At 43.9% G+C, this 27,816-nt stretch overlaps 1 protein-coding gene across 6 annotated transcripts; it reads left to right on the top strand.

Moving 5' to 3' along the window:
- The first annotated feature begins 176 nt into the window (after window positions 1-176).
- Window positions 177-27,484, top strand: IL18RAP (interleukin 18 receptor accessory protein). Of its 6 annotated transcripts, XM_034658946.1 has the most exons (11): window positions 220-367; window positions 1,054-1,115; window positions 2,435-2,726; window positions 2,823-3,012; window positions 10,859-11,009; window positions 15,101-15,166; window positions 16,798-16,921; window positions 18,758-18,909; window positions 20,038-20,175; window positions 23,386-23,559; window positions 24,282-25,051. In XM_034658946.1, exons 2-11 carry the CDS (start codon window positions 1,070-1,072, stop codon window positions 24,644-24,646), a joined length of 1,698 nt encoding a protein of 565 aa, XP_034514837.1. In that variant the 5' UTR covers window positions 220-367; window positions 1,054-1,069; the 3' UTR covers window positions 24,647-25,051. The 6 variants fall into 6 exon arrangements, with proteins under 6 accessions (XP_002913555.3, XP_034514838.1, XP_034514840.1 ...); XM_002913509.4 differs by lacking the exon at window positions 1,054-1,115 and having other exon boundaries at window positions 177-367; XM_034658947.1 differs by lacking the exons at window positions 1,054-1,115; window positions 20,038-20,175 and having other exon boundaries at window positions 177-367.
- Window positions 27,485-27,816: the final 332 nt, after the last annotated feature.

Genomic DNA, 27,816 nt, shown 5'->3' with positions numbered 1-27,816 from the left:
GTCCAAGTGGTTACCGTGAGCTCGAGACACTTCCTCCTTTAGATGTATAAGAAATGACACATGCAGAGACTGCCACACACCACTGTGGGCATGGGAAGGCGCATTTGGGTAGGACCCGCCCCTTTCAAGGTTTCCTGTGTGACTTGCATTTTGATCACTGGTTCTAATTTCTTCATTTCTCATTTCTTGACTTACAGAAATGAAGAGGATACTCAGGGAGGAGCTCTGAAACACAATGTACCACAGCCTGGCAACAGAACAAATTCACTGAAGTGATGACAGGACCCAGGGAGAATGATGCTTTATTTGGGCTGGATATTTCTTTGGCTTGTCACAGGAGAGAGAATTAAAGGAATGACTATTTCAGGTAGGGTTTTCACTTTTCATGTTAACACTGTGAGTCTTGTGGTCAAAGTTTGAAGTGACAGATAATCTGATATATCAGCAGCTTGACCTACTAATACAGAGCATTTCCTTCCTACTGTTGAGATGGGTGCAGGAAGAGAGAAATTACTGGGGTGAACAGCTTTCAGCTGATACCAAGCATCAATGGGGAGCCTAGTTACGGTAGCTGGGTGTTCAGTGGGGGCAGCTGGAGGGGAATGAGGGATGATGGTTTGGTCATCTTTAACAGGAAAGTGCTATGGCTGCTGGCCAGCTTAAGTCCCCTGGGAGGGAGTTAGAGCTTGACCTTCTAAATGGAAGTGGTGAAGAAGACAGACAAGGGAGCTTAATTCCTCATTAAGCCATGTACTCTTTGTAAACGTAAGTTAGAGCTTGATATTTTTTTCCTACAATTTTGTTGAGATATAAGTGACAGCAGGACACAAATTTAAGATATACAGCAAAATGACTTGACTTACGTGAATAGTGAAATGATTGCTACAATAAGTGTAGTTAATATCCATTATCTCATATAGCTACCAAAAAAAAAAAAAAGAAGAAGAAGCTTCTTTGTTTTTTAGTTGTGATGAGAACTCTTAGGACCTATTTTCTTGACAACTTTTAGATATATCATACAGTAGTGTTAACTATAGCCATTGTGTTCTCCAGTACATTCCCAGGACTTATGTATCTTATAACTGGAAGTGTCCCCACTCCCCACCCAGCCTCAGGTAACCACAAATCTGATCTCTTTTTTTTCCCTATTATTCGTTTTATTTTTCATGGTTGGACACTGGAAATAATATTAAATAATTTTATTTGTTCAGTTTGTTCAGTTTTTTTTAATGTTACTAAATTTCACTTTATTTTTTTTTTATTTATTTTATTATGTTTATAATTTGGTTTTTGTTTTGCTTTGTTTTTTGTTTTGAGACTCCACGTATAAGTGCCATCATATGGTATTTGTCTCTCTGTCTGACTTATTCACTTAGCATAATACCTTCAAGGTCCATCCATGTTGTTGCCAATGTCAGGACTTCCTCCTTTTTTATAGCTGAATAATATTCTTGTGTGTGTGTGTACAACTTCTTTATCCATTCATCTGTTGATGAACACTTAGGTTAATTTCCATATCTTGATCATTGTGAACAACACTGCTATGAACATAAGAGTGCAGACTATCTTTTCAACATAGTGTTTTCATTTCCTTTAGATGATGTTTCTGAATCATACGGTAGTTCTATTTTTAATTCTTTTGAGGAGCCATAGTGGATGTACCAATTTATAATTGCAACAGTGCACAAGGGTTCCCTTTTCCCCTTTCCCTTGCCAGCATCTCTTATGTCTTGTCTTTTGTTGATAAGCCATCTTACCGAGTGTGAGGTGATATTACACTGGAGTTTTGATTTGCAGTCCCCTAATGATTAGTGATGTTGAGCACATTTTCATGCACCTGTTGGTCAATTATATATGTTCTTTGGAAAATGTTTATTCAGGTTCATTGCCCATTTTTTAAGTGGTTTATTTACGGGTTTTTGTTGGTTGTTTGTTCTTGTGTATTTGTTGGTTTTCCTTTTGAGTTGTATGTGTTCTTTATGTATTTTGGATGTTAATCAGATGTATTTTATTAGAGAAATGGTTTGAAAATGTTTTTTCCCATTCTTTGGGTCATCTTTTCATTTCATTGATCATTTCTTTTGCTGTGCAGAAGCTTTTTAGTTTAATGTAGTTCTACTTGTTTGTTTGTTTTTTTTTGAGATTTTGTTTATTTATTTGAGAGAGATAGAGAGATCATGAACGGGGGGAGGGGCGGAGGGACAAGCAACTCCCTGCTGAGCAAGGAGCCCGAGGTGGGGCTTGATCCCAGGACCCTGAGATCACCACTTGAATCGAAGGCAGAAGCTTAACTGACTGAGCCACCCAGGTGCCCAATACTTTAGTTTTTATTTGGTTTTTTGTGCTTTAGATGTTATGTCTAAAAACTCATTGCCAAGGGAGAGCTTCATCTTCTAATGCATCTCTCTGTTGCTTTGTTCCTTGTGGTTTTCAGATTGCATCACCAAGAAACTGCTTTGGGAATATTCTTCAACGAGGGAGCAGTTTGTCTTATTTTGTAACTTAACACAGTCACAGCAATCCCACGGAAGTCCAGGCTCTGAAAACTTGCCCTGCAGTGGTCATAAGGACCTATCTGATGTCCAGTGGTACCTACAACCTCAAAATGGAGATCCATTACGGGAAATAACTAACAACTCTGCTCATATCATCCAGAAGAGCACCCTACACTTTTTGACAACAGGAATACATAATGCTGGGTCATATATCTGTAGACCCAGGATTAGGTATGTCCCAAATGCATTCTTATATGAAAACATTCCCGAATCCTCTATTACCCGGATATAACGTCTATGTTCACAAGACCTTGTTAACTCTCCTAGGAGCCCTCTGGGTGAGGCCTGTTGTGTCAAGACCATCTTAGAAGTTAAGCCTAAGACAAATCTATCCTGTATGCCAAATAACTCTGTACCACACGAGCAATACCTTCTTCTTGGTAGCACTGACTATATTCGTTGCCCTACTTTCAACTGCCAAAGTGATGCACAAAGTCGACAGGTGACCTGGTACCAGGTAAGAATGGCTTCTCCAAAACTGATGCAGGAGTATAGTTTTTACAGTAACATCCCCATAGGTGCTTTATGGAAATGTGGGTTTGAGAAACTGGGGTGTAGAGCTTTGCAAATCCTGACCTTGTGCCTACAGAGAAGACCAGACCTTCTAAAGTGGTCTTTCTCCTAGGGAGTCACAGAGCATCATATTGCGAGTAGGAGAACCATCTTTTTGATCAGTGCCAACAAAGTTTCTAAAAGTTAAGTGATTATGCATGAGGTAAGACATAAACTTGTGAACATCCGCTAATGCGGAAGACCAGGCGAGTTCATTTCTATTGCCTTTGGAAAGCAATGGGCACTATTGGGGGAAGGGAGACACCAACAAGTGAGGCCCAGAGGGTTTCTGAACAAAATAGGAGACTGGAATGCTTTCCAAAGAGAACACATCTGGGAGGACAGTTATGGCAAACATAGGTGGCCCAGGTGACAGGTGTCTTGCACAGTTGGGGGGGGGAGACGGGAAGGCAGTATAAAGAGGAAAGGGGGTGGGGGTAAGGAAAAAGCAAGCTTCCTAATGATTTTGAGCTATGAACCACATGTGAATAAGCTTCATAACAAAAACACTTCACATTGCCTTGGCATCTTACAGTTTTTCCAACTACTAACGGATATATAAATGTCACATAAGCATCTCCTTCAACATAGCCCCGTGGTAGTTGACCCCTGGGCGGTGGAAACAAAGAATAGAATTTAAATTGCCTCCTACACTTGCAATAATTGTTGGAAGTCCAATACTTTGCTGTAAAAAGTCATGTAAAATGTGAAATTCGACTTCGAAACATTTGCTAATATAAAAATTTCATTTTAAATTGCCACTGATTGGCCACATAAGTGGCCCATGTTTAGCTCGTGGTTCTATGCACTCCAAGACTCAGCAATCAGAGAGTCACGGTGGTACAAGCACTGTGGTGTGAGGACCCATTTCCTCACTTGATTCCCCTGACACCTGGCGACAATGGGGAGACAGGCGTTATCATGTCCGCTATAGAAATAAGTATACAGAGAGAACAAATGATGTGATGTGCTGTAGGTCTCACATTTGTATTTTAAAGTGACACTGAAAAAATGCTGGCCTCAATAAAATCCTAACTTAAACACATTAATTTCATAAAAATTTCTAGAAGTTTTAAATTTCTAAAATTTAATTTCTAAAAACCAGAAGAGTCCATTATTCTGTTCATTGTTTTCAGTTCTCTTTTTTTTATTAAAGAGTTTATTTATTTATTTGACAGAGAGAGAGAGAGAGCACAAGCAGGGGGAGCAGTAGAGGGAGAGGGAGAAGCAGGCTCTCCGCTGAGCAGGGAACCCTACTCGCGGCTCGATCCTAAGACCCTGGGATCATGACCTGAGCTGAAGGCAGACACTTAACCAACTGAGCCATCCAGGTGCCCCTATTTTCAGTTCTCTTAAGAACAAAACTTCCCTTGGTCCAAAAATATTTGTGGTCTGGGATGACAGATATCTTGCTATGTCAAGGTAGGCTGTTCCTAGGTCAGTAAAAGCAGGCTTGCCCCCCACCCCTGTCATTTCAGATCAAAATGCATTTACATTTTCAACGATTGTATCTCTGAAAGGAAGGCTATTTTCACTCTCAGGTAAACAGAAGCCACACAATAGTTGCCAGTTTTCTGCATATATTGCTCTTGTCAACTAAACCCTAACAGTGTATGACATTCACAGGAGGCTTTATTTCACGTCTCTGCAGTCTTGACTGCAAATGTCAGTGTGTTTAGCAGTGAATAAGCATCTGTCCTAAAAGTGGACAAACAATGTCTCTTGTCAAAATTGTACATTCTAGGGGCGCCTGGGTGGCTCAGTCAGTGAAGCGTCTGCCTTCGGCTCAAGCCATGATCCCACAGTCCTGGGATCGAGCCTGGCTCCGGCTCCTTGCTCAGCGGGGGGTCTGCCTCTCCCTCTCCCCCATCTCGTGCTCTCTCTCGCTCACACTCTCTCTCAAATAAATAAATAAATATTCAATAAATTAAATTAAATTAAATTATACTTTCTGATACAGATTTGGATAGGTAATTGTTCAAGTTATGTTTCCCAATTGCATGTGTGTGTGCACATGCATACACACACACACACACACACACACAGTCATGCACTAACCTGAAAATTCACAGTCCTCACGGAAGGAGCGTATCACGAGAAGTCATGACATTAGGCAGCAAATAATACGCAATGCTCCTTTCCTTCATGCTAACCACCCAGTACTCGGGTGGTGGGTGGGTCACACCTAAGCCAGCTCAGAACAGAGAGCAGGTGCTAACACGGGCTGTGCAGAGGAAAACATGGTGCTATTGAATTCAAATGACACTCCTGACCAGGGATGCCTCTGCCAGATGTGTGGAATAACCCACTGAAATAAATCCATGGGCTCGAGGCTCTGGGGGCTTTCAAAAGATGTTTAATAACATGTCAAAAGATTTAGGCTTGGAGATTCTTAATGGAAAGAGTAAATGACCAAGAAGTCAGAATTCAAGTGAATTATCTGTTATTTACTCAAAGAACATTTTCTCCATATTTTGCTAATTTCTAGGAATCTAATAAGAAATAGCCTAAACAGACTTCATCTTAAATAAATGAGAATTACATTTAATGAGATTCATTTTACATTCTCTCGCTAAGCAAATCTTTGACATGGGCAAAATTACTACAGGACAGCAGGAGAGGTCCTTCCACAATGGCATTGAGACTCGGGTGTCGGCGACACTGCTGTGGCCTCTTGTGACTTAGACTTGTGCCTCAAGTAACCTTTCCATGTGGTTTAAGACAACCTCCCTCATGTGCCACACTCACTGGCCACAGTGCTGACGTCACCATGGCCTCACCTCGGAGCCCTGCGTTCCATGGAACGTACACACTCAGACCTGCCACTTCTCCTTCTCATTTCTTTTTGGCCTACTTTTCTCATAGTCACTAGTACTGCCTGACATTCTGTGAGCCGAGAGACAGAGAACTGGTGAGTTGGTGAGATGGGCTAGACCAAAGATCAGTGTGGTTCCAAGTGGGGAAGAAGTAAAGATCATTTCAATTTGATATCTGAAAAGTATTTTCAAGGTTGGTACGTTGGCCCATTCAGTTGTTCTCACTGAGCAATTTCAGAGTGTTCGTGATCCTGCACGACTTTCTGACATCTGTTCAATGCTATAACCCACATGGTGCCTGACCAACAGTGAAAACAGAGAAACTATTTTCTTCTTGTTCTGAGCAGCATATCGATGTGGTCCAGGATTACATTAGCTTTGGGACAGCTCCATTATGTGGTTGATTCATTCTTAGTTGGCAGGTAGGGTTTTTTGTTTGGTTTTTTTTTTGTTTGTTTTGTTTTGTTTTTTTCACAAGAACTGTGATCAAGCCAGTTCAATTTTGTATCAACAGAGTAGAATTTGTAACCCATGTTCAAGATTTTGCATTTATTCTAATTAAATCCCGATTTGTTGGCTTTAACTCATCATTCTACATATCAAGAGCTTGGAACTGATTTTAAAATCCTTGGGGCACCTGGGTGGCACAGCGGTTAAGCGTCTGCCTTCGGCTCAGGGCATGATCCCGGCGTTAGGTCGAGCCCCACATCAGGCTCCTCCGCTGTGAGCCTGCTTCGTCCTCTCCCACTCCCCCTGCTTGTGTTCCCTCTCTCGCTGGCTGCCTCTCTCTCTATCAAATAAATAAATAAAATCTTTAAAAAAAATAAAATAAAATCCACCATATTAAGCCATCGCTCCCAGACTGGTGTGACTTGAAGATGAGAGGCAGGCATGATAGGTCTTAGCAAAAATACGGAACAGCCCGGGCGCTGAACAGCCGGTCAACTCAACTATTTACTCTAGCATGATCCCATGGTCTACAACTAATCTACAACTTGGGAAGTATTACTGCTCAATTAACTTAAAAAGGGCACCCAAATGTTGACTCATTCAGCCCATATGTATCTATTTTACTTAAGAAAGACCTCATGAACACGTTTTCCAAATGACTCACTACAGTGAAGATAGAACATCTACCATATTCCTGTATTCCTTTGAGCCTCTGGTCTCTTCCTTTTATCATACAAGAAAATGACAAGACTGGCATGAATGTTGGTAGTGAGTGCAAGCTGGCTGATATTAACCAACTTCTCTTTTTTAAGAGCTCATAAGCCATCTGTCCAATAATTCCTTTAAGACTTTGGCTAGAGATGAACATCTAGCTCATGGGTCTCTACTTTCCATAATGTACCCTTTTCCACTTAGAAGTTAAATATGAGTACGAAATTCGTGTATAAGTAGAATGTGGTCAGTTGATGATTAGGGCAAGAGACTGAAGCTGCAGGAAAAGGCAGATGGGAGACAGAGAACAGAAGCATGAGAGGCACGTTCTGTGAATGGTGAGTGGCTCAGCCTGGTGGTAGCAGGGCGTTTCTGAGAGGTGTATTTAGGGTTAGGGCTGAAAACAAAGGCTGTAGGCTGGTATGTGGTATGGTTATTGGGGGTCGCTGTTGGTGTGACTGAACTTTACAAGTGTGAGTCCTGATCCAGGGAACTAGCTGTGGGGACAGAAAGAAATTGGTGGATGCCAGTGATATCTTCAAGGAAGAAAATACAAGATGAAATATTTTGGGGGACATAAAAGAGATGACTCCTGTTTTGGGTCTTTCTGGCTTAAATATGTTCACAACACTTAGCAAGTTGAGAAGGTAGAAGTGAATTCAATGAGGGAAGAGAAGAGCTCATATACACAGATCTGGACATAATGAATCATTAAAACAGGCATGGAAATGTGAAGTCCATCAGGGTGGGTAGGGCTCGAGATGTCCACGCTGGGAGTCCTCCCAAACTAGGTAGCAAAAGCCCTGGTAGGATCTCCACTGTGTCGTCCAATGGTGGGGAGCACCACTCCCATAGAATAACACCGGGTGTATTGTACTCCCTGGGGTGGCTGCACTGGCTGGTAGGATTAGAGCTTGATGACATTAGACGGTAATATTTCAATAACTGCACTTCCTATAATGCATTTTCTTTGTTCTTCTTGCTTCACAGATTCCTTTAAATGTCCTGTCCAAGTGCCTTCCTCTTTTCTGCATGCCTCTGTTCTGTCTAGGACTTACTGACACTATTCATACAAGTTCACATTGAGATGTTCCTCCTTCCGTATTTTCTTCAAGACTGTTTCACAGCTGAGCAAAACAGCCCCGTTAGCACCTCCCTTTCCTACTGGATTTATTTGCAATCATCTTACCAGAATGGGTTTCCCATCGTTCTTGACACAAATGGCCTCTACTTTACCTGTTTTCTTTGATGTTTCCTTTTAGTTCCATCTCATTAAGTCTTAAGAATACATATGAAGTCATACCTTCTTTTATTTTTTTTAAAGATTTTATTATTTATTTGAGAGAGAGAGAGAGTGAGCACATGAACAGGGGCAGGGAGGGGCAGAGGGAGAGGAAGAAGCAGATTCCCTGCTGAGCAGGGGGCCGGACTAGGAACTGGATCCCAGGACCCTGAGATCATGACCTGAGCCAAAGGCAGATGCTTAAGCAACGGAGCCACCCAGGTGCCCCCATACTTATGTTTTTATGAAAAAAAAAATCAGGTCCACTTTGTTTTGACCCATCCCCACTGTGGCATAGCTGAGGTCTCAGTCATCACTCTGCGTCCTCTCCCCGTTACTTTCTTGGGTGATTCACGACACATCTCTGCTCCAGTCTCTGCGCTTTGTATGTGATTATTGTATTCTCCAGAGTTTTATCTCTGAACTTTGAACCCATGCTCTGACCCTTCTTTTGAAGGGGTCCTTGACCCTTGAGATCAGCTGATTGATATTTAACATTGTCTGCCCCACTTGTTTGCTTTCTTTTACTTCCTGCCTGCAGCTGCCCCTCTCTGACCAGTCTGACCCTCCCCTCAGGCTCCTTACCAACCTACTGGAAGTCCCGTCTTGGGCCACAGGAACCACACCAGAGACTTGGGGTAGGGGAACCCCTGCTCCTATGAGTTAGCATGGGAAGTGGAAGGGAAATTCCTCAATGAGAACATGAAACTCAAGAGTCAGAAAAATTCACATTGACCCTCAGTCCTCTCAGTTGCTAGCTCTGTGATCCAGGGCAACACAGGAACTCCAGAATCTCAGTTTTCTCAGAGAGTCTGTGCAACCCAATTCAGAGAATCCTTTGAGTGAATCATGTGAGATAAAACCTGAGAAGTGATTTTTAAATCTGTATAAGAGGTGCTTACTATTTTGTTATTTTTGTTGCTTATCTTGCTTTTCACTGCTGTAGTGAGGGGCTATTTGTCGGAGACTGAAAGGCCATGTGCTACATGGAAGTTAGGGGCTACAGAATTATTGGTACAGTGATACCCAACCATTCAACAGATATTTTTGACACCTTACTATGTCTTAGCCCCTAGTGATACGAAGGTGATTACATGACTCTTATGCTTCAGAACCTTTCAATTATACATACTTTATTCACTCATCCTTTACAAAGAGCTTACTATGCTGGCCTGCTTGCCAAATACTAGAGATGCAAAAACCAAATCCATCTACATGCATCAGCCTCCTCACCGTGGCCTTATTACCTATAACCATGCTCCATTTCAAATATTTCCAGGATGGCACTTACCTTCAATGGTGTGATTCCTAAATATTCTTGAGGCTCTGATTAGACTGGAGGGAGCATCCCTGCTTCCTGTGAATTGAGACAAGGCTGCCCAAGTGCATCCTACTCTGCCTTACGGTTCGGGGCCTGCCTTCTGAGACTGAGCGCTCTCTCAATCTCAGAAGGAAGTCATGACTCTGCACTCTCCGGGGGGAGGGATCGACGTTTATTCCTGCCAGTGTGTCCAGGAGCAGCTGTGTCTTGGCACAAAGGCTGTTTCAACAACGACACAGAAAGAGGTAACTATACACAGAAATTAAGATCGGAGGGCTACGTGTGATCGTGGAAGTCTGGGAGCGTGCAGGGCCTGGTTCTGCCAGGAGAGTGCCTGATCACTCTCTCTGCCAGAGTTCCCTCTTGAGTTGGAGTTAAAGGTGGAGCCGCAGCCTGCCCAGGGTTGGGGAAAGTGGCGGGAGAGATGTACGGAGACATGGATAGGGAAAGAATATGGTTATTTAGGGAATGGCAAGTGGGTGGAGAGGCAGCAACAGGAAATGAGAGCAGGAAGGAATGGTAAGTTCAGCTGGGGGAGAACTTCAGACCTTAGAAGAGTAGACGAGTATCCCTGATGGATATGCTAAGTAAGGGAGAGAAATGTTCATAGTTGCAGTTTAGTTTCCATTTGGGTTTGGGTCCACCATGAGCTCATTGTTTTTCACTCATCAGTCATTCTTTGTCATATCTATGTACACCTATTTAGTTATTTACTTAATATTTTTAATTTAAATTTCACCTTTTTTGAGTTAAATTTATTTATAGAAGAAACTTCGTATTAGCCCCCCCACACACAAAAAAACTATGTCAATTTCCATAAATACAAATATACATGGTTTTAAAAAAAATTCATCGAGGTATCAGCCCCTTAAAGCACTATGAGTTCTCTAGAATATTTTCAGAGGCCTGAGTCATGCTTTGGAAAATACTAGGCTAAATAACATTTGTGGATCCGTCAGATTTGGTGCCTCGATCTTAACAGATACTGTGATTGTATTTTAAAATGCCTGTCATGAACAAATGAGAATCTTGCAAATACAGTTTCTGCACAGAAGCTCTTCATAGCTTCGGTGATGCTCTCATTTGTAAAGTTCTTCTGTTGTTGTGATTAATATTAATAATGATTCTCCGGTTAAAGAAAGTTATTTATTTTTCTTGTCCCTTGGATTAGAATGGAAATCCACTCCTTAAAGAAAGGAGCAACTCAATCCTAGTGGATGAAGTTTACGAAGAACAGGATGGCACGTACATATGTGATTACACTGAATCGGTTAACTCAAGTTCATGGACAGTCAGAGCTGTTGTTCAAGTGACAACCATTGGTAAGTGAGACTTTCGTTTCAAGATCTGGGATTTGAAGCCCCGTTACCCAATTAAAGTTACCTTCTTTTGGCTTAGTAATGGTTTCCTTTTTGGAAAAAAATAAAAAAGGATAATCATATACTCGTAGTCATGTGAAGCCTTGAATGTGGGAAAACATTAATTTCCCTTTAACCTAGATTCCATCCCCCAGGGAAAGCCTAGTTCTGGATCACATTCACATTGCCACAAGTTGGGTTCTCCCTGCATTGATCAATCCCTGGTTTGTTTTCCAATAAGTTAAAAAATGATATTAAATATTTCACATGCAGCAGTGCCACCATGAACCTATCACCAGCTTTAATACATGTTAATGTTTTTCCACATGCTTAAAATCTTGTTTTTCCTTTAAAGAAACAAAACATTGCAGGGACAGCTTGAGGCCTATGTTCTTATCTCTTCTGCTCCTTCCCTTCTCAGCTGTAGTCCAATCTTATAGCTTATCTTCTTCCATTTATGTCCTTATGTTTTTCTTCAAATATATGTAGGCATTAATAAAAAGAACATTGTTTTATATTATAAAATGTGTTTTGTGTTAAAAACATGTGGTGTTATTCTAAGGTATCGTTTTGCCAATTTACTCCCCCTTCAGCAGGGAACAGAGTCCCATAATTCCCAAATAATGTTTGGTGTTATCAGACTTTTTGATTGGTGTCAAGTGAGATCTCTTTCTCTCTCTCTCTTTTTAAGTCCCAATTTCCATTTCCATGAGTAAAATTAAATTTAATACTTTGTTATATTTTTATTGGTCTGTTGGGTTTATTCTTCTGTGATCTGTCTATATTTGGCCCAGTCTTTCCGTTGGGTCATTCTTACTAGGTTTATAAGTGCCCACATGAATAAATTGTATGCTGCAATTAATTTAAGCACGGCTTTTGTCAAAACACAACAGGATCTCAACCTTTGTATTAAAGAGCTACAGAATGGTTGACTTAGCTCTTAGTAAATACATTGATTATTTTTACCTCCTCATCTTTTAGTGTGAGATACAAATTACAGTAAACACCCTGAGGCCAAGATAACCACTTCTGCCTCCTTCCTGGACCTCAGCAATTTACGTTTATATTAGATTGCTACTTGGAGAAGAAGTTAGAATGCAAGCATCCCACTTGTACCCCTTGCCCCCTCCACGGGATGTGTGATTGTTCCTCTCTTAGGCATGATAACTCAGCCTAACAAATTTTCAGGGGCAGAATCTGCTTTTCTCTTTCTTCCAAGGGATGCCTTACACAGTCTGTTGCTTCTATTTCAACCAAGCATTCCTGTCTTCCTCACTCACTCATTCATTCTTTCACATATTCATTTTTACACCTATATTTGTTGCACATTTAATACATTTCGGGCACTGGGCTTGGTGCTACGGCTATAAGAATGAGCATCTGGACACTTTCTGTGACCACCCAGAACTTCCCACTTTGTGGGGCACACAGGCCATCACAATACATTTCAGTGAGTGGTGAGGAAGGGAAGCAACGGGGCATATGGGAGGCCCGCGAAACCCAAACCTGGACACACCATGTCCAAGTGCGAACTGAGGGGTGAGCCCAAACCAGAGCAGTGAAGGTGGTCAAGATGCTGTTCCAGGCAGAGGGAGCAGCATAGTCAATGTCTGGGAGATGAGAGAGTGCATGCACAGTCCAGGAAGAAAAAGAAGGTCTATTGAGAGTGAGTGTCTGGAAGCAGGACTGACATCCTGCTGTTTTAGCATGTTTGAACTTTATTTAAGGAACAATGGGGAGCTAGTGAGGGTTCTAAGCAGGAGAGTGTCAGGAATAGATTCGTATTTGAGATAGATTACTCCATCAGCTGTGTAGAAAGTGGATTTGGGGGGAGTAAGGATAGAGAGAGCAATTGCTGATGGTGGCCTGAACTAGGAGCTGCAGTGAGGCCAGACAGAAGTGGACAGACTCGGGAAAGATGGAGGAGGTATGTCTGGAAGGGTTTGGGAATTGGCGGTGAGGAAGAGGGAAAAGGAGGGATCCAGGCTGAGAGAGTTGGGTTTTAGGTTGGGCAACTATGTGGACTTTCTGTTAGATACTGATGGAGGATAGCATTGTATGGCATAGATAAAAGCTGACATAGGGGACAAGTGGGGGAGCGTGGATTTGATGCATTTTCTTAAAAGATGCCCCTGGTCACCTACTGCACAGACTTAGCAAAGGTGACGAGAAATGGCTTTATTTGTGTGTCAACAGAACGTGATGATGGATTTAATGTGTGAAGAGGGAAATGAAAGATGTTTTTGTTTCCTGGCCTGGGTAAGTTGGTCAATGGTGACATCATGAAACAAGAAAAGGCTGAAAAAGAAATGGGTCTAAGGAAGAAATGAAGAATTAGGTTTGAAAGGACTTTTAGTGATCTAAATCACAATGACAAGGAGGAATTGGATAAACCAGTCTGGAGATGTTAGGGTTGGAGATGAAATGTGAGGGTGGTCAACATGATATTTATAGCAAAGGGACTACATGAGGTCACCTAAAGAGTGAATATAGAAAGAAGAGGACCTGGAACTGAGGCCTGGAGCATTGCAATACTTGGAAAGTTTGGGAGGAAGGGGAAGATCCCCAGCAGGGATAGAGAAGGGGTGTGAGAACAGAGGGAAACTGTCCCAGGACAAGTGACTAAAGTATCTCTGGGCAGAAGGAGTGACACTCTGCCTCAGTGGTGACGTTTGGAAACTCATCATTGGGTTTGGGAAGACAGCAGTCATTATTTACATAAACGTTTGAGAACTCATCGTTGGGTTTGGGAAGATGGCGATCATTATTTACATAAACGTTTGCGAACTCAACATTGGGTTTGGGAAGATGGTGCTCATTATTTACATAAGTGAGTGGGTACCGGTGGAAGGGTGGGGAGGAGAGCTGTAAAGGAAGTGAAATTGATGACGTGGGAGAGAGATCATTTCAAGGCTCAAGACCTTTTGTAGGGAAGAGCACCACAGCAGAGAACAAGGAAGAAAACTGATATTTACAAGAAGCACAGAGAAAGTGGGACCCCCAAACATACTGGGAAGTAAGCAGAGAGGCGGTAGGTGAACAGGAGAGCCGGGAAGCAGGGAACCAAAAGACGAGAGGGTTCTAAGAGATGGTGCCCAGGAGTGTCCAAGGCTGCTGGGAAATAAAACTGAAGGAAAACTCAGTTGTGCCCAGTGGATTTAGGTGCCAGGAGATCGTTGGGGTCTTTAGCCAAAGCAGTGTCTGTGGAGAGATGGGGGCAGGAATCGAACTCCACAGGAAGCGAGAGAATGGAGATGAGCATATAGCACTGTTTCAAGAATTCGGCTGCAAAGGAAGGAGAATGAGGGCAGCAGGGAAATGAGGTGCAGGGGTTTTTCTCTGTTTTAAGATGGAGAGACTGAGCATTAATAAATGCCAATGGGAAGACGCGGAGGGGGGGAGCGGAGAGGAGAGAGAGAGGTAAATATACAGGGGAGAGATGGAATCTTTGAGGGAAGGAGGGTCCCCGGGAAGTAAGAGGACAATGTCTAGAGCAGAGGTGATGAATTTTCCTTTTTCAGGAGATGGGACATAGTCAGGAGGAAGTTGGAGCCCTATGTAACAGTGTGGGGCAGGAAGTTGAGGGATAAATGAGTAATGGAGGGCGGGACTCACCTTTATTTTGAAATAAACCACAAACTTGGTGATGGAGTAGGTGGACCCCAGTCTGGCTGATGTGGGGATTTTCTCAGGTGTGTTCTTTTTCTGGATTACTCAGCCAGATGCTGCCAAAAAGCAATCTTGTAGGAGAAGACAGGAATGGGGGCTCAGGTCTGCGATGGTTGAGCAGGGCTGGTGCGGAAGAAAATGCACCCAAGTGGATGAGGATTTGTCAGGGACTAATTTGCTAGCACCTGTGGCCTGATGTCATGGTCATTTTTGGAGGCTGGTTTTTTACATGGAAACCTTAGTTCCTAGCCTTATAGAATATGAATCAGAATTGAAGAGAGAGCTCCAAAGCATTGAGATCAAAGTGCCCCTTTGTACACACATCTTCAGGAAGCGGGCTTTCAGATTTCCCAATGCACATAATCATTTCTATTTTCATCTTTCAGTGAAAGACACTAATCACAAACCAGATATCCTGGATCCCATCAAGGACACGCTGGAAGTAGAACTTGGTAAGGTGGGTTGTGTTATCACCATTGAATGACATTGTGCTTCTGGGAGCAGGTCTAAGTGTGATATAAGGAAAAGAGCCTCGGGATTTTTTTTAAAGATTTTATTTATTTGTCAGAGAGAGAGCAGGCACAAGCAGGGGGAGCAACAGGCAGATCAGGCAGAGGGAGAAGCAGGCTCCCCGCTGAGCAGGGAGCCTGATGCAGGGTTCGATCTTAGGACCCTGGGATCATGACCTGAGCCAAAGGCAGACGCTTAACCAAATGAGCGACCCAGGCATCCTGAGGCTAGGGATTTTAAGTCAAACAGAATTGAGTGTGAATCTTGGCTCAGCCCCTGGCTACTTTTGCGACCTTACAGAATTAGTTATTCTTTCTAAGCTTCAGGGTTTAAATCTGTAAACAGACAGAAGAAAACTGACCTCATCTGGATGCATCGAGAAAAGTAGGATAATGTATGTTAGACGGCTGGTGCATTGGACATGATCAATAGATTTTAGATTCTTCCTTACTCATCCCGGAAACAGGTGGTTACTTATATGAGGTCCATTGGTGAAGTCTGTAAATTAAACCAATTTACCAACTTGAATAGCATGAATCTTTGTAAACTTGGTGTTTGGTGTGGCCTCTAAGGTAATTGTAGAGGAACACTACATCCCTGCTCAAGTAACTCATATTCCCAAATAGTGTCGTCTTTTGGGTAGAGGGGCAGAGTGACTTTCCTCTTGATCTCCTTGTATTTTATCAACTTCAATAACATCTACATCATCCCGTACAGTAAAATAAGAACTGCTCTATTTAAACCAAGTGCTGGTTGTTCCAATAAAATAAGCACTCTTTGAAACGCTAAAATAGTTATAATTACAGAAATGTCCAAATAGATACTATGGTAAAAGACCGCTAGATGGCGGTATCAGTGTGTCCTGACTATGGAAATAGGCGGCAAAATCAGCAGCATCGCAAGAATGCGAGGAAGGAGGAAAGAAAAAAAATTAATAATTCAAAAATAGCCAAGCTACGTATGGTTTCAGTGAATTTCAAAGAATTACAGGGCAGGGGGACATTATTAAGGTGCAAAGACGATTTTTTAAAGGTGAAAATTTGAGTTTGAGGCAGAGTGGATCTGGAAAAATGGGTAGAAAGAGGAGAGTGTAATACTATGCAACCCCACCATAGTAAATTGTTCAAGAAACTGCTGAATATCAAATAACGTCTTCATTAAACTATATTAAAGGAACTTCACAATTTTAATTTAATATGCAACTATTGGTCAGCAGTAAAGTGTTCTTTATTGACACATTTTGTACTCAACAACAGCGTTGGAAAAGCAGACTGGTCACTGAGGGGACTCCTCATTTGCCTGGCGTCTATCCTCAAACCACCTCAGAATTCTTAGTGCTATGAGCACACAGTTGCAGGTTCGAGATAGAAGTATTGCCCATCAGAGACAAACAGACCTGGTCTTATATGTTTCCAAATGAGAGACAGCTAGATGTTTGGTTATTTCTGGCACACCTGTTCTTTACCTGCAAACGTGATTGCAGTCGTGAACGGTCTTTGGGTGGAGTCTTCCTTCTGCACGGGACAAAGTGTTCTCACGGACTTCCTATTTTCTGTGTCGCCTTCATTTTCAGGAAAGCCTTTAACTCTTAACTGCACGGCACGATTTGGCTACCAAAAGAACTTTACGCCTGTCATAAAATGGTACATTAAAGATTCTGACCAGGAGTGGGAATTCCCAACGTCTGAGGAGATTGGGTAAGAAGGAAATTAGCAGACGATATCCTCTGCAACCCACACCAAATGCTTTCACCTTTGGAACCCTTAACAATGTACACCTAGAGGTGAGCAACCAGGCGCAGTTGACAGTGTGGCCACTAGCGCCCACTAGTGGTGGATAGAAAGCACGGAAAGGCAAAGTGCAGGTTCATTCTAAAGAGCAGTTTCGGACAGGCCATGAACTATTTAAGCTGTCCTGAAGCTCAGTTTGTAGCCACAGTTCGAGGTGGCTGCTTTATACATCAAGCTGACAAGCAGACAGGCATACCGACCCAGGCTGCCTGAATAGGAGTAGCACGTCCAACCAATGAGAAAGAATGCTGCCCCCCCCCACCGCCATTTTTCCCAGCGCCATCCATTTAGAGCAGTGGTGAGTCCAGGGATCCAAATGTGCACTCATTAACCATCTGGAATGTATCCAGAGGAAAACACACAATAATGAGTCTGACCTAAAGCACGTGAAGCGAGGAATAGTTGAAGCAATCCAAATGGAAAAGGAGAGGCAGAGATGGGATATCTGTCTTGAAGTCCTTGGAAGCCATTACATTTTATGGAAACAGACTTAGCTTGCTGCTCTCTGGAGCACAGAACCCTGATGTGTGGACCGAATTTGCCGGGAAGACAGTTTGGCTCAATAGAAAGGAAAACTCCAGCTATTCAGAGCTATCCAATGCTTCATGAAGCTGGACTCAGGTCCCTGGAAGGATTAGGAGTTTGGAGCTAATCTGTCAGGGCCGTCACTAAAAAATGGAATCCTTTGTTTTTCCAAAATCTGTTCCAGATTAATAGTCTATGTATTAAGCACTTCCTTCTGAGTCTTAAAACATTTCAATGAACAAATGTAATATTTTGAAAAGTACACATTACTACAAAAAGTAAAGAACAAATTTTGATAACAGTAATAGAATTTAGCAAGAATTGCTAGGACGAGGGAAATCACACAAGCCCTTGGGCTCGAATCTCTGTTTTCCACCTATTGAGAATGCAACCCTTGACCCCTGCAAGACTCCATCCCACCATCTGTAATCTGTGGACACTTATGTCCACTTTCCAAGGTCCTTCCCTGTAGGGAGCTGATACAGTAGAGGTGACATTCTCCTCGCGGTCCCTGACCAGTAGGGAGCATTCAGTGAATGTGAGTTGGTTTCGTAGGCTTCAAGCAACACAACCTAAAACACCATCCATACAAAAATTATTCCTTCATGTAAAGACAGACTGTAGATCGCCAACTTTAGAGAATCCAAATTGTGAAAGAATACTGACACTTACAACTTGCTGGATGGGGCAGAGTGGCCTAGGCCCAGAACTCAGGCTGCCACTTCCAAGCAGAGTGACCTCGGACTGTCACCCACCTTCTGTGCCTGGTCTGCGTTGCTGGCCAAGTGGGGATGATGATACTCTTACCTCATGGGGGCTCCTGTGAGGTGAGGTGTGAAGGAGACTCAATAGTCCAAATGGAGCGTTCAACAGGATAAGCCCTGGGTGGAAGTGAGTCAATAGTCAATATTATTCTTAAATTATTGTTACCGTCTGTTTTCAAGGGGAATGCTTAGAGCGATGAAGGTCAAATGAGACCCACAGTAAATTAAATTCTGGTGTAAATGCATAAAATGGTGCCTAGCAGATTCAATCATCAAAAATGAGCCCGCATCCTAAGATGGCCGATCTCATGTTCTCCTGGCATCTCCTTCTACTATGTGATCTCTTAGCTCTTCTGAAAGCCGAACTGTTGGCTGTTCATATGAGTTCCGAATACTGCAAAAGGTGGTCAGTGGATGCTACTGAATGAATACGGTATTCATCCTTCTTTCCTAGTGTTAAATCCACTAAAAAGGATAAAGTCATTTCCCGTGTTATCCACTTGAAAGGAGTTACTCAGAGGGAGCTTCGCAGGAAGTTCATTTGCTTTGCCCAGAACTCCATCGGAAACACTACCCAGTCCATCCAACTGAAAGAAAAGAAAGGAGGTAAGCCTGGAAGGTTGCCTCACCATGCACACAACTGCTTTTATCTGGGAGGAGAGGAAATTTCCTAAAGGACTGTAATGATGCTGACAGCAAATGACACTTGCTAGATGCCGGACACTATGCACTTGGCTTGTGTTAAACCATTTGATACTTTGGCCAAGGACACATCACTAGTAGGTTTCATATCAGTGATCCAGAACTGGTCCTTTTAACTAATACCCTGTGTATGGGGGCCGTGTTGGAAAAGCCTGACATTCATTCATTCATTCATTCACTTACTCATTTATTCTATCTCCAAATACCTAAAGGGCATGTCCTGTGTAACAGATATTGTGCTAGGACCTAGCTCCCTTTTAGGGCTTTCTTTTCCTGGCTTCTCAGTCCAGAGAATGTGATGGTCGGGTATTGGAGTATGGAAGAAGACTCATCTTGCTTACTGCACAGGGTGGTATGTGTAATATCACAGATCACAGCCTTTTAAAGGTGGAGTGGAAATTGCTGGTAAAGAATAGTTTTTGAAATTTCTTTAAGAAGACACTCAATGGTAAGCTTGATATCATTCATTCAGTTAATAAATGAGTACAAGAACAAGCAAGTTTTGAATGCTAGTGAGGCTTACGTGAGACAAAATTTGTGCTTGGCCATAGTGGATGCTTGGTAATGGGGCTCCTGTCAGGAGAGGTGTGTGGAAGGTCTCACGTGTTAGGTACCGTGGAGGGTACGAAACCAAGCCACGCATAGCTCCTGGCCTCAGGAAGTTTAGACCTTGGTAGTGATGATAGTGCATGAAAATAATTTATATTATGCAATGGGAGCGATACAAATGGGTTGTGTGGAGGTTTATGGGGGAAAAATAACTAGAAGTGGCCATGATCAGTTTCCCTGGCCACCCCAACCAGGAATGGCCCGTTCCCGTGAATTGTCTCCAATTCATTGTACGACAGTTCTCTCAAGATGTAATTGTACGTTTTTCCAAATTCAGAGGAATGCTTCCAACAGCAGTGATTTTGATAAAATAACTGGGTCAGAAAAGGTGCCGGACGGGCCCACAGCATTGGTCGGAATGTGGTGGCCTTGTCCCAGGAAAGCTGTCTCTGCATTTGCTCATGGCTGCCATGTTTCCTCCAGTGGTGTTCACATACATCCTACTTGGCACCGTCATGACCCTGGCAGGCGTGCTGACGGCAGCTGCTCTGCTCTACACGTACTGGATTGAAATAGTCCTGCTGTACCGAACCTACCAGAGCAAGGATGAGACACTCGGGGGTAAGGTGACCCTAACTTGCCTCTGAATTTTCCTCTCAGGGCTGACTTAGAGGGAGTCACTCAAGAAATGGATGTTGCCTGATGGAGAAAGTCATGCTCTTCAGGCTTTGAGACCTTCTTCCAGGTCTAGTGGCTTCACACCTGGGAGAGCCAGGAGCAGGTGGAGAAACCACTTCTTTTCAGTCCATTTACCAGGAATCTTGCTGACCGATGATGCTATGGTAGATAGAGCATGCTGGGCGGGAAAATAATCTCCCTGTTCGTCAACCTAACGCAATATGACAAATGACCTAACGTCTCAGCGCCTTAGTTTCCACTCCTGTAAAATGGGATTGTAATCACAATCCCAACGAGTGCTCTGAGGCCTCATTGCCGTAAGACATATTGATCACTTAGAACAGCATCTAGCACTTAGCAAACACTCAGCAGATGCCAGTTGTTATTATGTCTTGAGTACTGAGGGCATGCCAGTCAGATGTATTAGCTGCTTGAACGGTCACAGCAATTCTGCAAGCCCGGCAGAAGGACATGAAGTCATGGGCCCAAAACCGAAATGGAAGATGGCGCTACAATTGAGGATTTGGCCCTACAAGGTTTGGCTTAGAGCCCCCATTAGCTATTACCTCGGTGAGCCTCATCTATAAAATAAGGGGCTTTGAAGATGCTGGCAATGTTCGGAAAGTGTGAAACTATAAAATCCAAGTACTATTACAATGACTGAAGCTATCTGCCCACTTCCCCAAGAGACAGGATCTTAGCGCTTATTAGTGTTTGCTTCTTTAGACTAGAAGAGTTTGAGCATTTTTCTAGCCCTGGAGGTCTCTAAGATTTGATTTGCAGTTTTAGTGAATGATTCTCTTCTGCTGGATTCCGGGGGTGATGACTTCCCATGCCAGGGCTTGCTCCACACTGGGAATGCAGTGGAGTTCTCAGATCTACAGGCAAGGGGCAAGAAAAGCGATGCATCAATCGCACCTTTCTTTTTTTTTTTTTCTTAAATATTTTATTATTTTTATTTATTCGGACAGAGAAAGAGACAGCCAGCGAGAGAGGGAACACAAGCAGGGGGAGAGGGAGAGGAAGAAGCAGGCTCCCAGCAGAGGAGACTGATGTGGGGCTCGATCCCATAACGCCGGGATCACGCCCTGAGCCAAAGGCAGACGCTTAACCGCTGTGCCACCCAGGCGCCCCCAATCACACCTTTCTTTAGACTAATTATTGAGAATTCATGCAAGAAATCCTGAAGCCAAGAGTGTTTTTTGAGATTTATTTCTTCAAATTAGCTTTTTAGCTCTTATGAGTTGAGCAAGTTATTTAACCAATGTCATCCCCTAGATGAATTACACTTTTTTTTTTAAGATTTTATTTATTTGACACAGAGAGAGACAGCCAGCAAGAGAGGGAACACAAGCAGGGGGAGTGGGAGAGAGAAGCAGGCTCATAGCAGAGGAGCCCGATGTGGGGCTCAATCCCATAACGCCGGGATCACGCCCTGAGCCAAAGGCAGACGCTTAACCACTGTGCCACCCAGGTGCCCCAAAATTACGCTTTTTTTTAAATAAAATATTTATCTTAAGATCATAGAGCTTGTACAGAAGAGCCAATCAACTGTGAAACTTTTAGATCTGTCCTTTCTCTTTTTACTTTGCACAGACAGGAACCCGATGAGGAGGCAGAATCCGGTTTTAAAGCACCGTGATTCAGTGCCCTTCTGTGGCCGATCTAATGTTTTATAGCAAAATAGCTGTTTCCTTTGAAGTTAATGCCGAATATCCAAAATCTCAGAGAGATGTGGACTGGTTGGAGTTGCAAAGGACCTGGCAGAGGTCTGATACTCCCATTCACTAATTTAGTACCAAAGTAATTTACTGTTTCCAGATTATAGACAAATCCAAGCTCGCTGCAGTTTCGCAGGGATGTGGAAGGAATGGCGGCGACTAGGGCATGTCACACATTTAAACGACACAGCCCTTCCCTGTGGGCCCTGCCCCACGAGCCTCCGCTTTCCCCCGGGGCAGCGAGGAGCTTCGCAGATGAGCCTCCTGGGTTACTGTTCTTCGACGTCCCCCTTTCTTGTCTCCTGGACCTCCCGCACTCCCTCTTCCTTTTCTATTGCTGGCATTTCCATCTACGGTGGGCTCTCCTTATGTCCATGTGCAGCAAGTGTCGGGCCAATTACGTCAGTAACACTACTATTTGCCAGCCATTGTGCAAAGGGCTGGAATACAAACCTGGTTTGTCCGGATGCCGATGCCCATGAGTGGACTTTTGAGATTTTCCACCTCTCTTGGTTAGTTGTATGACACATCCCAGTACACAATGTGCATTTGTAATAATCCGCTCAAAAGAGGCTCATGAGACTTTACAAATATCCTGAAACAATATGATTTCCCATCTAGAAAGCAGGGTCGGGAAAGGATATTTACCTGGTGCGTGCTGTGAGCCAAACACCATGCATTTTGCATACGTTATGTCACACGACCCTGAAAGCCATCCACCAGAGAGTTCTTTTTTTTTTAAAGATTTTATTTATTCATTTGACAGAGAGAGACAGCCAGAGAGAGAGGGAACACAAGCAGGGGGAGTGGGAGAGGAAGAAGCAGGCTCATAGCGGAGGAGCCTGATGTGGGGCTCGATCCCAGAATGCCGGGATCACGCCCTGAGCCGAAGGCAGACACTTAACCGCTGTGCCACCCAGGCGCCCCCACCAGAGAGTTCTATTACACCATTTTACACTTGAGGATGCTGGTAGAGGTCCATGTGCTGTCGGCTCTGTCCTCTGCAAGGTGCTGGGTCTTGGCAGTGCTTTGCTCGTGGGATGTTACTAGGCTCTGACGGGACAGACTCCTCTTTGATGTATAACTCATGAGACAGCAACAGCGCCGTGCAAAGAAAATTCAGAGGAACCCCCGAGTACGTGTGATTTAATCACAGAAGCCACAGCTGTTTGATCTGACCTCAGTGAAAAGGCAGGAGTGCGTCAAAAATGAGAATTCGAATCCGATTGGACAGCCGACGCCACTCAGCAGTGTGATTCTGAAATGGACACAGCTGCTGCTGTTTTAGCGTTAAATCAATTCCATAAGGAGCCCAACACTTGCCCATATATCGTAGGGTACAAAGCTCGCGTAGGTCTAACACGATAGTGAGACATAGTGAGACATAGGTACATGGTTAACTTTTTTTTTTTTTAACGTTTCTCTTCCTCAGATAGAAAGGTATTTGATGCTTTTGTATCCTATGCGAAATGGAGCTCTTCTGAGAGTGAGGCCAGTTCATCTCTGAGTGAGGAATACCTGGCTCTGAATCTATTCCCCGAAGTTTTGGAAAACAAATACGGATACAACTTGTGTTTGCTCGAAAGAGATGTGGCCCCGGGAGGAGGTAGGCCTTGTGCGCCAAGAGATGAGCTAGGACAAAAAGGACAGTTGAATACAAGTGGGCTTTCCCGTCATTCCTTCTGTTGGGATATGCCTCTTCTGGAAAGTTTCACGAGCTGAGAATATGTTGGGCCACAGCACAGGAGAACATGTCTTGCGAGACATGTTCTGTCATCCAAACAAATCTGTCTTCAGAAAAAAATTAATGGGCCCTAGGGAGGCCTTCTTGGACAAAGCTAGAGTTCCTGGCTCCTCTGTAGGAAATCATCTCTGTCATCCCACACAGGGGGTCCCCTCCGCTTTGTAGGACTGCTGGCCACACCCCTCAGCATTGGGCAAGGTGAGGCCCAGCCCTGGCCACTCATCAGATGTGCAGATCTCATTCCATCCCCGTCTTCCTCTGCCCCAGGCACCCTACCCGGGAGCCTGGGGCATCCCATGCCCTCTGTTAGCCCAGCCTGCCTTGTGCCTGCTATTAGAGGAATTGAGAGTTTGAGGAACACAAAGAGAAGAAAGGAATGTAAAGTTGGGAGTCACTGGACACCAGAGGATATCTTCAACTGTCAGTAGAGTTGATTCAGCAAAAGCGACATAGCAAACCAGGCTTCCATTCCCTCCTTCCCTAAGAGTGCCTTTGCAAGGAACCCTCTGGGTAGATCTGGGAGATTCGGGGTTATTGAGACGCCAGGTCTAGCAATAACAGTTCCTTAAATTCTTTATTTCCAGTGTATGCCGAAGACATTGTAAACATGATTAAGAAAAGTCGAAGAGGAATCTTTATCTTGAGCCCCAACTATGTCAATGGACCCAGTATCTTTGAACTACAAGCCGCGGTGAATCTAGCCTTGGATGACCAAAGACTGAAGCTAATTTTAATTAAGTTCTGCTCCTTCCAAGAGCCAGAGTCTCTACCTCATATTGTGAAAAGAGCTCTCCGGGTTTTGCCCACAGTCACTTGGAGAAACTCAAAATCAGTCCCTCCCAATTCCAGGTTCTGGAAGCAGATGCGCTACCATATGCCAGTGAAAAACTCGAAAGGATTCAGGCGGAACCATCTCAGAAGTATCCCCGAAGTTTTTCACTTGAAATGACTCAGTAAAGCAGAAACCACTGGGAGGAGCTCCCAGCCTAGGGAACGGTGAAGCGGACCCTGAGCCGCCTCCTCCCCGTCCCTGGTGAGTGGAGATGTGGATGGGTCCACACCGGTGGAGCTGATACAAGACGGGGAAGTGTTTTGTCGACTCTGAGCAAGGCTGGAAGGCCCTGGAATGACCCCGAGGCTCTGGGTAGAGCCTCTGCACAGAGGGAGAGTGAGTTCTCCAGATTCTTGCTCACATTCAGGGCACGGCGCCCCTCAGACTTTTCAAGCGGTCTGAGCAGAATTCGCAGAAACAGTCACTTTTGCTTTGCAGTATCGGCTACCACGTCTGCTATTTATTATACATATAAATATATATATATTTGCAATCAAATAAATATTATTTTTTTCGAAGTGACTGATTTAAACTTTGCTTAAAGCTTCTCTGTAAGAAAACAGCAACAACAAACCATTCTCCGTGTTCACCCATTAACTCTGGAGCACAGAAAGTAAGTGGGAAAGGCAGAAACTGTGGGGGGGGGTGGACAAGGGGCAGACAGGGCCACCGTCAGTCTCTACTCTGTCCTTGCGGGAAGTGCCCCCTCTGAGCAGATGAAATAGAAGAGAGCCCTTCCTGTGGCGGGCAGGGAGGGTAGTTCTGTGGCAGACACAAGGCTAGGGGAGCAGAGGAGGGCTAACTTCAGCTCCTTCTTGTCCCCTTGGCCATTGGGCAGGGCATGAAGCACACAGCCTTGCTCTGGGCCACTGCAAGAAGGGACAAAGTAGGTCATAATGATCAGGCTAATGAGGAGACAAGGAATGGCGTAGCACTTACTTACAAAGTAGAAAGACAGTGGTAAGAGTTAGCAGCCAAGGGACGAGTCTGGGAAGTAAACGTTTACATGGGTTAAAAGACAACAAGAATGGAGCTTGAACAGAGCTTTGGTCTGAGCCATTTGGCCGTCGAGGCTGGCACTCCTCGTATGTGCTTCCCGGCCTACTGATCTCAGCTGAGTCCTAAGTAACTAACAGGGTGATATGCGAGCGTATCCTGTAGTTGTCCCTGATAGACAAGCGGATCTCATTCTTGTAAGCGTGTTCTCCTATGGAGTGTTCAGTCTGTAATTACAGCAGTGCTCTGGTCCTAGAGGACTTTGTAAAAGCTTCACACTCTGCCATCCCTGTCTGAATGGAAAGATTCCTCTGAGCAAGAAAGACAAGCAACTTCTGGACTCATTCAAATGTAATGTGTCACATTCACTGGTATGAGCGCCATCCAAGCTCAGAGTGGCAAAAAGGCCTCGTCATCGGGCTACCGCTTGGAGCCTGTATGAAATGCTCCTGAGTGGTTTTTTCCGCAGAGGCTCCCACATCAGAAAAACCACTGCAGCTTTGGCACCAAGCGATGTCCTTGTTGGGAATTTCAGTGATGAAGTTAAAGATGAGTTAAAAGGTATAAATTATTCCTGGAGGAAGTTTCTTGTGGGAAGGCTCATTGTAGGGTCTCAGTGGGGAGGCATCCGCACTGCCATCGTGCCCTTGTGCCATGGTGGTGGCCGGAGCCCCTGCTTTTCCTGCCAGCTGCTCTCTGAGCTCGAAGACTCAGAAACCTCTTGGGGCTGGTCGACCCAGGTTTATTTTGTTCTAAAATAAGTTTTGCTAAAACTGATCTATCCAGCGGTCCAGAGTTTTGTTCTTAGCTTAACAGAAACTCACACTGAGGCTCAGGCTTGTACGTACTCAGAAAAGGGGGCTTGGGGAGGGCCTAGCTAAGCCAACATGTACAGATATACTCTTTCCAGGTCGGCGGATACACTGAAGATGACAAATGAGCATCAGGGACAAAGCTGATTTACGCTTCTTACATGCCAATCTACTAAACAAAGCGGGCAACTGAAAAAAAATATTCTCGATCTAGGAAGTCTCCGATATATGGTGATTGAACAGTTGAGCTCAGTGGAGTACAATGAGAAAAGAGTATAATTTTCCCACTCCACTTTCTAAATAAGGTGACCATATGTTCTGGTTTTCTGGTCTACACCTGTTGTCCAACTATAATATCTCTCTCTGAAAACATGCCCTAGTGTGGCTGATGGTCGCTCTGCCTCTAACACACGCTGGAAAGTACTCCTTACTAACCCTGGATGATATCTCAGGCAAATCGCATAGCCACCCTGGGGTCTTCTGGTGTTTAATACCTACATTTTCTATCTCTATTATTTCCAGATTGCAGTTCCAGGTAAGACGGAGTAAGTATATACCACCCTATCTCTCCCACTCATTACAGCTATGAAATCTAAACAAAATACTTAGAGAATCAGTTTGAGGATTTTGGAAGGTAAATCAAAGCAGAATGATTGGAGAGGACAGGAATTCAAAGTTTCATGATTTTATTTTCCTCCAATATCCCTTGGCTTGGACTTAACGTAGTCTGAATGGGTTTCAAGTGGATGTTGGTAATGACAGAGGGTTCCAGAAGAAGCCCTCCTGTTTCACCTTGAAGACTGGGAAAGGAGTTTCCTAACACTCTTATATATATATTTTTTCCTTTCTATGTTCTTTTACTTCCTGGCCACTATGCAATTCTGCAAAAGCAGAGGCAAGAGGGCCTCAGAGCCTACCTCTCCGTGAAAGGGGAATTGTCCGCTTTGATACAAGAAACTGTGGTCCCTAGAGAGCATGGCAAACCACTTTTGATTGGTTTTGCTTTTGTTTTTGGTTTTGTTTTGTTTTTTTTTGTTTTGTTTTGTTTTTTGGGGTCTCTCTGTCCTCTTACCATTTAGGTGTGGGGTTAGAAACAACTGGGGAAGTGCACTGTAGGCAGAGTGCACTCTAGCCAGAGAACCGCAAAGAGGCCTTTAGAACCAGAAAGTACCATGGGGATTGCAGACAGAAAGGAGCCCAGGAAAGCAAACTCATGAAGGTGCTTGCAGACTCCTGGGCTCATCTCTAAGCTGCCTATGCATGAATCTGGCCCAAAATTGAATATTATAAATTTTTTTTAAAGATTTTATTTATTTATTTGACAGAGAGAGAGACAGCCAGCGAGAGAGGGAACACAAGCAGGGGGAGTGGGAGAGGAAGAAGCAGGCTCCCAGCAGAGGAGCCTGATGTGGGGCTCGATTCCGGAATGCTGGGATCACGCCCTGAGCCAAAGGCAGATGCCCAACGACTGAGCCACCC

This window comes from Ailuropoda melanoleuca, chromosome 4 (assembly GCF_002007445.2).
Source record: "Ailuropoda melanoleuca isolate Jingjing chromosome 4, ASM200744v2, whole genome shotgun sequence".
Taxonomy (NCBI): Eukaryota; Metazoa; Chordata; class Mammalia; order Carnivora; family Ursidae; genus Ailuropoda; species Ailuropoda melanoleuca.
This window is presented reverse-complemented; position numbering and strand designations above follow the sequence as displayed.